We start from the raw sequence: 10,881 nt of genomic DNA on the forward strand, positions 1-10,881 counted from the left end.
GTGTTGGAAAATCCCAGCAGAACAGCAGTTTCTAAAATACTCAGACCAGTCCCCAACAAAGATATCATGTTCAAAGTTACTTAAATCACCTTCCTCCCCATTCGGATGCTTGGTTTGAACTTCAGCACGTCGTTTTGACTATATCTACGTGCCTACGTGCACTGAGTTGCTGCCATGTGATCGGTGGATTTGATATTCCTATGTTAACTCAGTGGCTTGCCATTTTAGAACCAGGTGGGGAAACACTGAATGTTTTCATACTTAATTGGGTTGTATGTAAAAGATCACTGAATGCGGAAAAGCTGTAAATAAACTGTATGAACGGCATGAGCTACCTTAGGTCTGTGTCCCTCTGACAGTCCCTCCATCATTCAGCTCGCTGGACCTTTAAAATTCTTGCGCCGTAAATACGTCCCGCGCTACGTTTGTCATCGTTTCAGCACCCTATTGGACCATCTCTTTGGGCCTATAGCCAATCAGAGGACAGGAACCCGGAGAGCACTGATTGCAAATACGGAAATACAGTGAGCGTATCCGCGTCGTTAAAGTCCACCTTTAATTTCATGCAGTTTAGGAGTTTATGACTAAAAGCAGACGTTGCAAGCAGCATATTAAAATAAGAAGTGTTTTTTCTCCCGCTCTATGGATTTGTTGCCGCTTCTGTCATGGGCCTGCATCGTGTTCACAGTCGGGATGTTCTCGACTGGGCTGTAAGTTTAAATGTTTATTAATGGCATGCATCGTGGTTTTATCTTACTTCGTACTGTAACTCTGTTAGATTGGCAGAAAATACGAAGACAGTAAGATCAGGTTGAGACGCGATAGGGCGTTTCTGAACTGTTTGTATTTGCTGCATGATAACAACTTTATAGTGAAGGAATTCGCGAAATACACACAAACATTTAGTAAATATGAAGTTATTCATTTAAACTGCCACCAGCATCTGCAGCCTATTTGTGATGATCTTCTTTGCCTCTCCCTCTCGCTTTCTGTGTCTGTGTTCGTTTGTTTGTTTCTAGCACCGACCTGAAGAAGATGCGAGAATCCAAAAGTGCAGACAATATCCAGTTTCTTCCTTTCCTCACTACGTGCCTCAAGTAAGTGTATCTTTTGTGTCTTTTTGGTTTTTTTTTTTTTTTGCATCATTTACTGTGTCCTGTTCATCACCACTAATGCCCCTGTTGTTTCCATAGTAACCTTGGTTGGTTGTATTATGGGATTCTGAAGAAAGACCAAACGATCATCCTGGTCAACATCATTGGAGCGTTTCTCCAGATCCTCTACATCATCATGTACTTCCGCTACACGAAACAGAAGGTCAGCATGGTCAGACCCGTTGGAAAGCACCTTACTCACTGCAGCTGGATCTTTAATTTCTCTGTTTCCGTATGTGTTTGTTTCAGAGATTAGTGTCCTCCCAGACCCTTACAGCAGTGATTGTGCTGACCTGCGGCTGGCTCTACTTCGCCATGTTTCTTACTGATAGAGACATTCAGCTCAACCAGCTGGGTCTCACCTGCAGCGTGGTCACTGTCAGCATGTACCTGTCGCCGCTCACCGACTTGGTACAACTCGCAGGCAAACACAACATACAGGCAGCATGTAGAAAGTTAGCTGTGCTTTTCTCCACTCACTGTACTAATGAATAACAATAACATAACAATAATATTTCAAAACATAATCTGCAATTCATTTACATTTGGATCAGTTGACCAAAACAGTCACCTCAAGGTGCTTTATACTGGAAGGTAAACGCCCTCAATACTAGAGAGAAAACTCCAGCCATCAGACGAACAGCTATGAGCAAGCATTTGTTGGGAAGGAAGAACTCTCTTTTAATAAGAAGAGACCTCCATTAGAACCAGGCTTGGGGAGGGGCAGCCATCTGCCACAACTGGTTGGCCAGTGAGGCGAGGGAGAAGAGAACAAACAAAAGTACAAACAAGAGACAAGAACAAGAAGCAGAAGTAGTATGGGAGAGAGGAGACAAAAGTTAATAATGTGCAATAGTGGTATAGAAATGCAGTAGTGAAAAGAAGTGAGTGAAGAAGAAATGCTCAGTGCACCATGGGCAGTCCCCAAGCATGAACCTTGAGCAGCACAACTGAAGCTGCATCCACACAGGGAGCAATTTGCTTGTTGTGCATCACTTTTAGGGTTGACAGTTAGTCGCCAGGCTCCAGTTGCTTAGGTGACCCTCTAAGATATTTACAACCAAAGTATAGGTCAATCAACAGTAGCCTGCTCTCTCACGGGTAGTTCTTTACTTAGTGGAAGTTGAACACTTTTAAGTTGAGAAAATTTTATCTCCATTCACTAGGATTTTTTTTTTTTAACTAATTGTGATTGATTTTTCAATTATCTGGTTGCCACAATGCTGCGAAACGCTTCCTGTGTGTATGCAACTTAAGGGGTCCAGCTCTAACTATAAGCTTGATCAAAATGGAAAGTTTGAAGTCTCTGGCTAGTAGTTTTGCTGTAATGTTAAACAGACAAGCATACCAAAAACAATATCCTGTTCCCCCCTCCGGGGTTGGGGTAATTATGGATGTAACAGGGAGCCACGGATTAAAGTTAATATGGGAAAACTGAGCTCTCTTTTGCTAGTTCCTGTTAGCACTCCTGTTGTGGCATTTTGATCCAAATGAAGGTTTTAGAGCATTCTGACAACAGTCCAGCCTAGAAGTAACAAATGTGTGGACTAGTTCAGCATCACTCTGAGACAGAACAGTTCACATTTTAATTATAGCAAGATTGCAAAAATGAAAGAAGGCAGGGTTAGATAGTTGTTTAAGGTGTACAATATTTTTTTAATGTGCATGGTTGAAGGACATCTCCTGATCTAAAATGACTCTTGAGATTCCTCACAGTGTTACTGGAGGACAAGGTAATGCCATTCAGGCCAAATACAATAACCTCAGTTTTGGCCAAATGAAGTAGAATTAGAAAATTAAAAAAAAAGTCTAGTCTAATATTTTTTGCTAATATAGAATAATCAAATTGACATACATAACTGATATTATTTCTGTTTTAGTTAATGAAGCCAGTGGCTTCAGCCTTTCAAAGTTCACATTAGATGTTTGCCATTTTATTTCCAGTAAATGGTGATAGGTTGGTTTCTTGGATGTTTATGTCTGCTTTTTTTTTTTTTGTTTGTTTTTTTGCATTTACTTTCACTTTTGTTTTTCCATTCTTTTCCAGGTCAACCTGTTACCGGTTAATTATGCATTACTGCGTAATCCTCATATCCATGTATCTAATTTTACTAATGTAGCATAAATTACATACAGCTCTAAGTAATGAATATAAGGAGTTAATATTAGTTTGAAATCAGTTATGAAGTATAAAATATTAAGAACAATAATAAAAAGAAAAATGAGAAATATTAGTAAAATTTTCAGGACAAAATAAAAATACTAGGTCAGGGTGGGCAATTAATTTTCCCAAGGGGCCAAATGAGAAACCGGGACTTGTTGTGGAGGGCTGCAGCAATAAGCTTATAAAGAGATAATATTGAGTAGACCCCTTGGGAAAATTAATTGCCCATCCCTGTACTAGATAAAAGTCAGCCACTGGGCAAAAACTCATTTTATAAAGTCAGTTTTTTAAAAAGTTATCAACATACTCTCAGGCTTTACAAGCCTCTCGTGGCTCCATCCTGTGGAATGGGACTAGCTATGAGTCTTAAAAGAACTAAAGTCAGTTTTGCACAGGCACAGTACTCCTGAACTTTTTTAGGACTTACCTAATGGAGTTGCATATGATAACACAAAAGCCCGACACAGTTTGATCAGAATTTAAATAGTATTTAATCTGCCAGCTCCCAGGATCAAAGTCCATATAACATCTGTTTTCACAGATGTGCAAGTCAGTGTCATGTGTTCTACATCCTGCATGCTCTACTCAGGCAGCACCCTCCCCTAAATCAAACTGAATATTTACGGCAGTGAAAAAGTGGCTCTGTGGTTTAATCATTGACACATTTGGCTAACACATGAAAGAGCGGAGCCATCAAAGCATTAAGTATTAAGCTACAGCATAGTAGATTATGTTGAATGTGAGAGTCATGCGTCAAAATTGATGACATGCCACCTGATGATACTGCCGAGGGGTACCATATAAAGGCTAAGAAGGGCTAGTCCTAGGATCGAGCCATGTGGTATGCCACACCTGATCTAATGCTTGTAGGAGTGTTCGTTCAGGGCAACAATATCTCTACCTAAACTACTTAACAGTGCCACATAAGTCCAAACATTCCTGTAGTAAATGAGAATATTGTGATTACCCCTGTCAAATGCAGCAATCATCATCAGCAATGCCAGAACAAATTTCAGTTTAACACAAGTGTTCCTGAATGAGTTTGATATTTTTCGTTTTGTAAGAGATTCGGTATATCTTTCATCTCAACAGTTATGTCGCACATTTATTAATTAATGTATATTTTATATGCTAAGATTTTCTTGTTCAGTTATTGCTCAGATTAGAGTATAAGCATCAGTTTGTGTTAGCCAGTGATGGCTGATTTTACACCAGTTTAAACACTGAAAACCAGCCAGTTGACAGCTGGTTGCATTCAAAAGGACTCTCATTCAACCAGAGACTTCAGAAATGTGCTGTTCATGGTGTTTTGCAGCATTAAAATGTTATAGTCACAGCTGCTCCAAATAGCGGTGTTAATGCGACATTTTTAATAATCTGTATTTTATCTCCCAAAGTAGAGATTCTCTCTGAAGCAATTCATGCCTCTCAAGGTTAGTTGATGAGAAGCCTCTTAATCGACAAAGTTTTTGAGTGTTCGGCCGGCCACAAGGAAAACTTCCACAGTAAACACAAAGTGTCCACAGTCCTTCACAAACAGGCATTGTCATTTACAGGGCTGGTGCTTGCAGTTAATAGATAGTAATTACAAATGTTAGGGAGGAAGTCCACAGAGTTCAGAGATAAACACCAGCTCCAAGAAGCAAATATTATTCTTACTTGCCAACATGAAACACGGTATACTCTTTGAAACTTGTAGCGGACTCCTTGCTGGTTGTTGCAGCTCATTGACAATCATTATTGCTTTTGCCAGTGTCATTAACAGGCAGCCCACACAGTGCTTGCCCTTGTAAAATTCAAAATTTATATGCTTGTTATTTCGCTGCAATCTCATAGTACATTCATAGTACATAATGACAAATCAAGGCATTCTATTCCATTCAGTCATATATTTCTGTGATCCAGCACGGCGTTAACAGTGTCACATTTTTTCTTAGTCCTTGAACTCAAACCATTTTGTGAATCACCTCAGAATAAAACCTTGCAACAGTGAGTTAAGCAATCGTTTGAGCTAATGACTACCAGTTGCTAGAGCAATATGAAATCACTGGGCACTTTATTAGGTACCTCTTGCTAGTAACGGGTCTGACCCAATTTTGCCTTTAGAACTGCCTTGATTCTTAATGGGAAAAATTCTTAATGGGAAACATTCCTTGGAGATTTTGGTCCATATTGACATGATAGCATCACACAGTTAGAATAGAATAGATTGCATTTATTGTCATTATACAGAATGTACAATGAGATTGGAGACGACTCTTCCTTTCAGTGCTCATCACACAGTTGCTGCAGATTTGATGATTGCACATCTGTGAGTAAATCTCCCGTTCCACCACAGTGGTGCTCCATTTGAGTACAGTGAGCTCACTGTCATGTTCAAGAAGCCAGCTTGAAATGATCTGAGCTTTGTGACATGGTGCATTATCCTGCTGGAAGCAACCATCAGAAGATGGTGCACTGTGGTCATAAAGGGATGGACATGGTCAGCAACAGTACTCAGGCAGACTGTAGTGTTTAAATGATGCTCACTCAGTACTAAGAGGCCCAAAGTGTGCCCAGAAAATATCCCCCACACCATCACTATACTCATGTTGTTTCCCCCAGATTCTGACCTTGCCATCTTAATGTTGCAGCAGAAATCAGCACTCCTCAGAGAAGGCAGTGTTTTTCAAATTTTCTGTTGCCCAATTTTAGTGAGCCTGTGCGAATTGTGGCCTCAATTTCCTGTTCTTACCTGACAGAACTGGAATCCCGTGTGGTCTTCTGCTGCTGTAGACCATGTGTTTCAAGGTTTGACATGTTGTATTTTCAGAGATGCCCCTTCTGCATACATTGGATGTAACAAGTGGTTATTTGAGTTTCTGTTGCCTTCATATCACTTTGAAGCAGCCTGGCCATTCTTCTCTGACCTCTGGCATCAAAAAGGCATTTTCACCCAGAGAACTGCCACTTACTGGATATTTTCCCTTTTTCAGACCGTTCTCTGTAAACCCCAGAGACGGTTGTATAGGAAAATCCCAGTAGAGAAGCAGTTTTTCCTGTCTGGCACCAACAAAAGAGCCACAATCAAAGTCAATTAAAACAACTTTCTTCCTCATTCTGATGCTCAGTTTGAAATCCAGCATGTCTACATGCCTAAATACACTGAGTTGCTGACATGTGATTGTCCAATTAGATATTTGCGTTAATGCAAATAATATTAAGCAGGTATACCCAATATAGTGGCTTCTGAGTGTGTACATATGTTACAGTTCATAGTAACCTCACAGTATTAATCTGGATACAGATTGTATTCGGTGTCTACATCACAAACGGCATATATTTACTCCTCTTTCCTGACCATGTGCTTCACTGAAGCCACTGCGCAGACAGTTGGCAGCAGCTGCTCAGTTTAGTTCATCTACTCACATCATCTCAGTCTGCATGTGCAGCTATGGAGTTAAGGGATAAATCCCCAGTTCTTTCTCTTTCCTTTTGTCACTTTATTTGATCTTCTGGTTCCGTCTTCTATCCTGTTTGTCTCTTTCCCTCCATCTGCCTCAGAGCACTGAATGACCCCCAGTCAGCTTCCTGCCTTTCTTTCCCTCATCTGTCTTCCTGTTATTTCCAGTTTCTGTCTTGTGTGTTCCTTGGCCCCTTGGTTACTTTATGTTTTCTTCTTAAGGTTTATCAAATATGTTATAGGAACTACACAAATTGCTTAAAATATAGCTTTCTGCTTAAAGACCATTTCCTGATTGCAGCACATTTAATAAGTGCTGCTGGATTTTAAATGGAAACTTGTAGTTTGGAAAGTAAAACAAAGGATAAAAGTGAAATTATCGCCTAAACTCCCACTCATGGTTTCCTTTGAGTTATCAGCACTTTTGGTGAGTTCATTTTCAGATTTGAGTACCTCTAAATAAACTGGAGTACAATGTGTCATCTGACCACTTTAGAAGTATCCAGTGTTTATATCACATCCAAATGGGCACATTTAAAAGCAGCACCAAGAGTCTGCCAGTCATAGCGAGGGGCAAGACACAATAGTTACAATGTGGGGAAACTAATCCACAGTTCCTCCTTCCAGCATTGGAAGTGTGAGAATTTGGCTGTACAGACATCTAGAGAGCATTTCTGAAGGAGCATGCTAGTATTGGACAGGGCATTTCTCTCAGGGATCATCACCAGATGGCACCTTTCATATTACAGCTAGTAATTTGATCCACTGTAAATATAAAAACCCCAATATTCCAGCTTTAAAATGTATATTAATAGATTGTTGCATCCCTCATCTTTCTCTCTTGCTTTGTAGGTGGAGATCGTGCGTAGTGGTAACGTGCAGTGCTTGTCCTTTCCTCTGACTGTAGCCACCTTCTTCACTTCAACCTCCTGGGTCTTCTACGGCCTTCAGCTGAACGATTACTATATTGTGGTAAGACATCATGAATACACTCTTCAATAATTATATTTATACCACCTATAAGCTTGGGAAGATTGTGTGAGTATTAAAATGATAATATGGCTTTTTCTTCTTACTTGATTATCTTTTTTTTTTTCTCAGGTTCCAAACACACCTGGTATCTTAACCAGCCTCATCAGACTTTACCTATTTTGGAAATTTGCGTCAGTCAGTCAAAGCTCACCTTCCTATAAACCCGTGCAGATATGAGGGTGACAGTTGAGCTGGATACCGAAAGGATGAAAAACCTGTTGGCGTCATGGATGGCTGGCAACAAAGCTTTAGAGTTACATGTTGGAGTGAACTCATTGAGTGAGCCAACGTATAAGTGTCTTGTTTACTTTTTGGGAGAAGAATACAGAGGAGGGCAGTTACTCTAGAGACTAAATTTTATGATGTCTTAAATACAGTTCAACTGTTACTGTTCTGCAGCTATTTGTTACATGTGTCCACATGTCTCTGTGTCTCTAAGTGCCTTTTTTTTTAGGCAATCTTTGCCATTAAAGTACCAGATTTATACAGTGGATACAAAGTTTTAGAGAATATATATGGTACAGTGGTACAGTGGTTAGCACCATTGCCTCACAGTGAGGAGGTCCTGGGTTTGAATCCACTGGCCAGCTGGGCCCCTCTGTGTGGAGTTTGCATGTTCTTCCTGTATCTGCGCAGGTTCTCTGCAGGTACTCTGGCTTGCTTCCTCTCACAGTCCAAAAATACACACACATTAGTTTGACTGGTTATTCTAAATTGGCCATAGGTGTGAATGTGAGCGTGAATGGTTGTTTGTCTCTCTGTGTTTAGTGGGATTTATACCTCTGCTTTAAATCTACCCCGTTTGTGTGTCATAACCACAAACTCTTCTGAAACCCTATATCATAACATGTGCCATAACTGACACGCACCTCCCCAGAAATGTAACTACGTTCAGTTGACGCAGCCTGCAACAACTGTGATCTGCCGCCATTGATTGAAACAACTTGAAGAGATTGGATGCAGACCAAGGCCAGCGCACTACGCAGAAGTATAAATGCTGATAACAGCGTTTGCCAGTTGCTTTGGCTACGTTGCAGGCTCTGCAAAGATTCAATGCAGAAGTATAAATTAAGCTTTAACCCTGACATAGACTGGCGATCTCTCCAGGGTGTACCCCACCTCTCACTGATGACAACTGGGATAAACTCCAGCCCCCCCCTGCAAGTCTGAATGCATAAGTGGTTAATAACATGGATATATAACAGCATATGCAGTTTGTTATAATTATATATTGAAAAAGAAAAATATTGTATAGAAAGACGTTTGTGTCCACTTTCTGCTGGACAAATAAAGTGATTTATTATTAGATAATGAAAGGTCAATAAATTTTTTACAGTAATCATTAGTGATCATTGTGTGTTGATTGTTTAGTTGTGGGCATGGTGGGGTTTTTTTTTTTTTTGTTTTTCTACTTGCTGAGACTGTACTTGACCCTTTGAAGTAGAGGAATTCATGCTTTAGTTTGGAGGGTTTGTTTTGGGTTCAGTAATGAGCTTTCATGCATGTGAGGAGATAAGTGTGTATGATTGGAGTGGTAGTGCAAGAGAGACAAAAGCCTGCTCGATGGTGCAGCAGTGCGAATGAGCTTGTTTGTGTGAGTATGTTGATTTTGTGAGGGCAGCGGTGGGAAAGGCTATGCCAGAGATTCTCATACCGTGTGTGTGTGTGTGTGTGTGTGTGTGTGTGTGTGTGTGTGTGTGTGTGTGTGTGTGTGTGTGCGCGCGCGTGCTACTCTTCCTGAGCTCAAAGAGCTTGCCCCTGACAGAGAACAGACACAGACAACAACAAGACAGTATTGTGTTGGAAACTGAGTGTTATGTAGAGGCAAAGAGACGACTGGAGGTGGGAGATAAATGAGCTACACTTGAAAGAAAGTACAAGAAAGAAACGTGGGGGAAATATAAGCAGCAGGTGAAAAAGCAAAGAGAAAGGATGTATAAATGAGATGGAGGTAGTAAAGCCGGGGGAAAGAGTAGAGGAGTTTCACGGGTAAATTTAAGTTTGGCTTGTTCTAATAGGTTGTAATTATTTGGCACGTTTCTTCAAGTATTGTTTTCCAGTATTTCATGAAGAGACACAACTAGGACATCTGCACACAGTGTCTTTTCCCCTCCACCAGTTCTCTACATTTCCATTTTTTTTAAATCATTATGAATCAGTTGCAAAGTTTATTCTACTTTGGCCTTTGCATTTTATTGTCTATTTGATCTCTATCTAGGAATTCTGTTTTTCTTGTCTTTGTTGTCTTCATGCAATCAATACACAACTGAGGATAACAGCGCACACTCTCTGACAGTCTCTCCTGGTGCTGCTATTGATTGTACATGCAAAAGGTGACAGAATTAGTTTTGTAGAGAATAAGGAAGCAACTTGAGGGAGAAGTTAGCATCCTCCCTATTTTCTCACATCTGTATGTTTGGCCAAAATTCTCACTAATGCTGGTGTTACACAATACATAACCTTTCCCACCCCAAGCAATAATACAGAGTTTTAAATGTAAATGTTGGGATACTGCATTTACCACAATAATGCTATCATGGGGTTAGGAACTGAATTAGCAACAGTGTGCCATGTGAGTACTCAGAAGACTTAGGCAGAAGCCTACTGCAGAAGCTCGAAGGAGGTTTTGTTAAGAAAAGTGAACAATGAATTGCGATGAAATAAAGGTGTGAATGACCATTTCCAGTTCAGAACATGACACAATGTAACTCAGCAATATTTCTTAAGTTATAAAAACAAGAATGATCCAGAGATTTAATGTAAGCATCTAAAGTGAAGGCTGTCATAAGTTACTCCAAGTTTCCTGATAGAAGATAGTGAAAGTGGCAAGGCAACGTAGAGTTTCCATTACTTTAGGTACAAATCTTTCAGGGGCGCAAACAAGTACTTCTGTTTTCTCTTCATTAAGCTGCAGAAAATTATCAGCCAACTTTTGCTGGAGTCTAAGCTCCTCTGCAAAATCTGTAGCATAGAAACATCTTGGGGCTTAAAAGAAATAGATAACTGAATGTCATTTCCATAGCAATGATAAGAAATGTCCTTAAAAGTATTCAAAATGAGCTGAAAAGGGAGCAGAACAGAAACAATAA

General features: G+C 40.1%; 1 protein-coding gene across 1 annotated transcript; it reads left to right on the plus strand.

Moving 5' to 3' along the window:
- The first annotated feature begins 519 nt into the window (after window positions 1–519).
- On the plus strand, window positions 520–9,069 carry slc50a1 (solute carrier family 50 member 1). Its single transcript, XM_030749146.1, has 6 exons — window positions 520–710; window positions 1,020–1,097; window positions 1,194–1,317; window positions 1,404–1,565; window positions 7,613–7,732; window positions 7,862–9,069. The coding sequence occupies exons 1-6, from the start codon at window positions 643–645 to the stop codon at window positions 7,967–7,969; spliced, it is 660 nt and encodes a 219-aa protein (XP_030605006.1). The 5' UTR covers window positions 520–642; the 3' UTR covers window positions 7,970–9,069.
- Window positions 9,070–10,881: the final 1,812 nt, after the last annotated feature.

This window comes from Archocentrus centrarchus, chromosome 16 (genome assembly GCF_007364275.1).
Source record: "Archocentrus centrarchus isolate MPI-CPG fArcCen1 chromosome 16, fArcCen1, whole genome shotgun sequence".
NCBI lineage: Eukaryota > Metazoa > Chordata > Actinopteri > Cichliformes > Cichlidae > Archocentrus > Archocentrus centrarchus.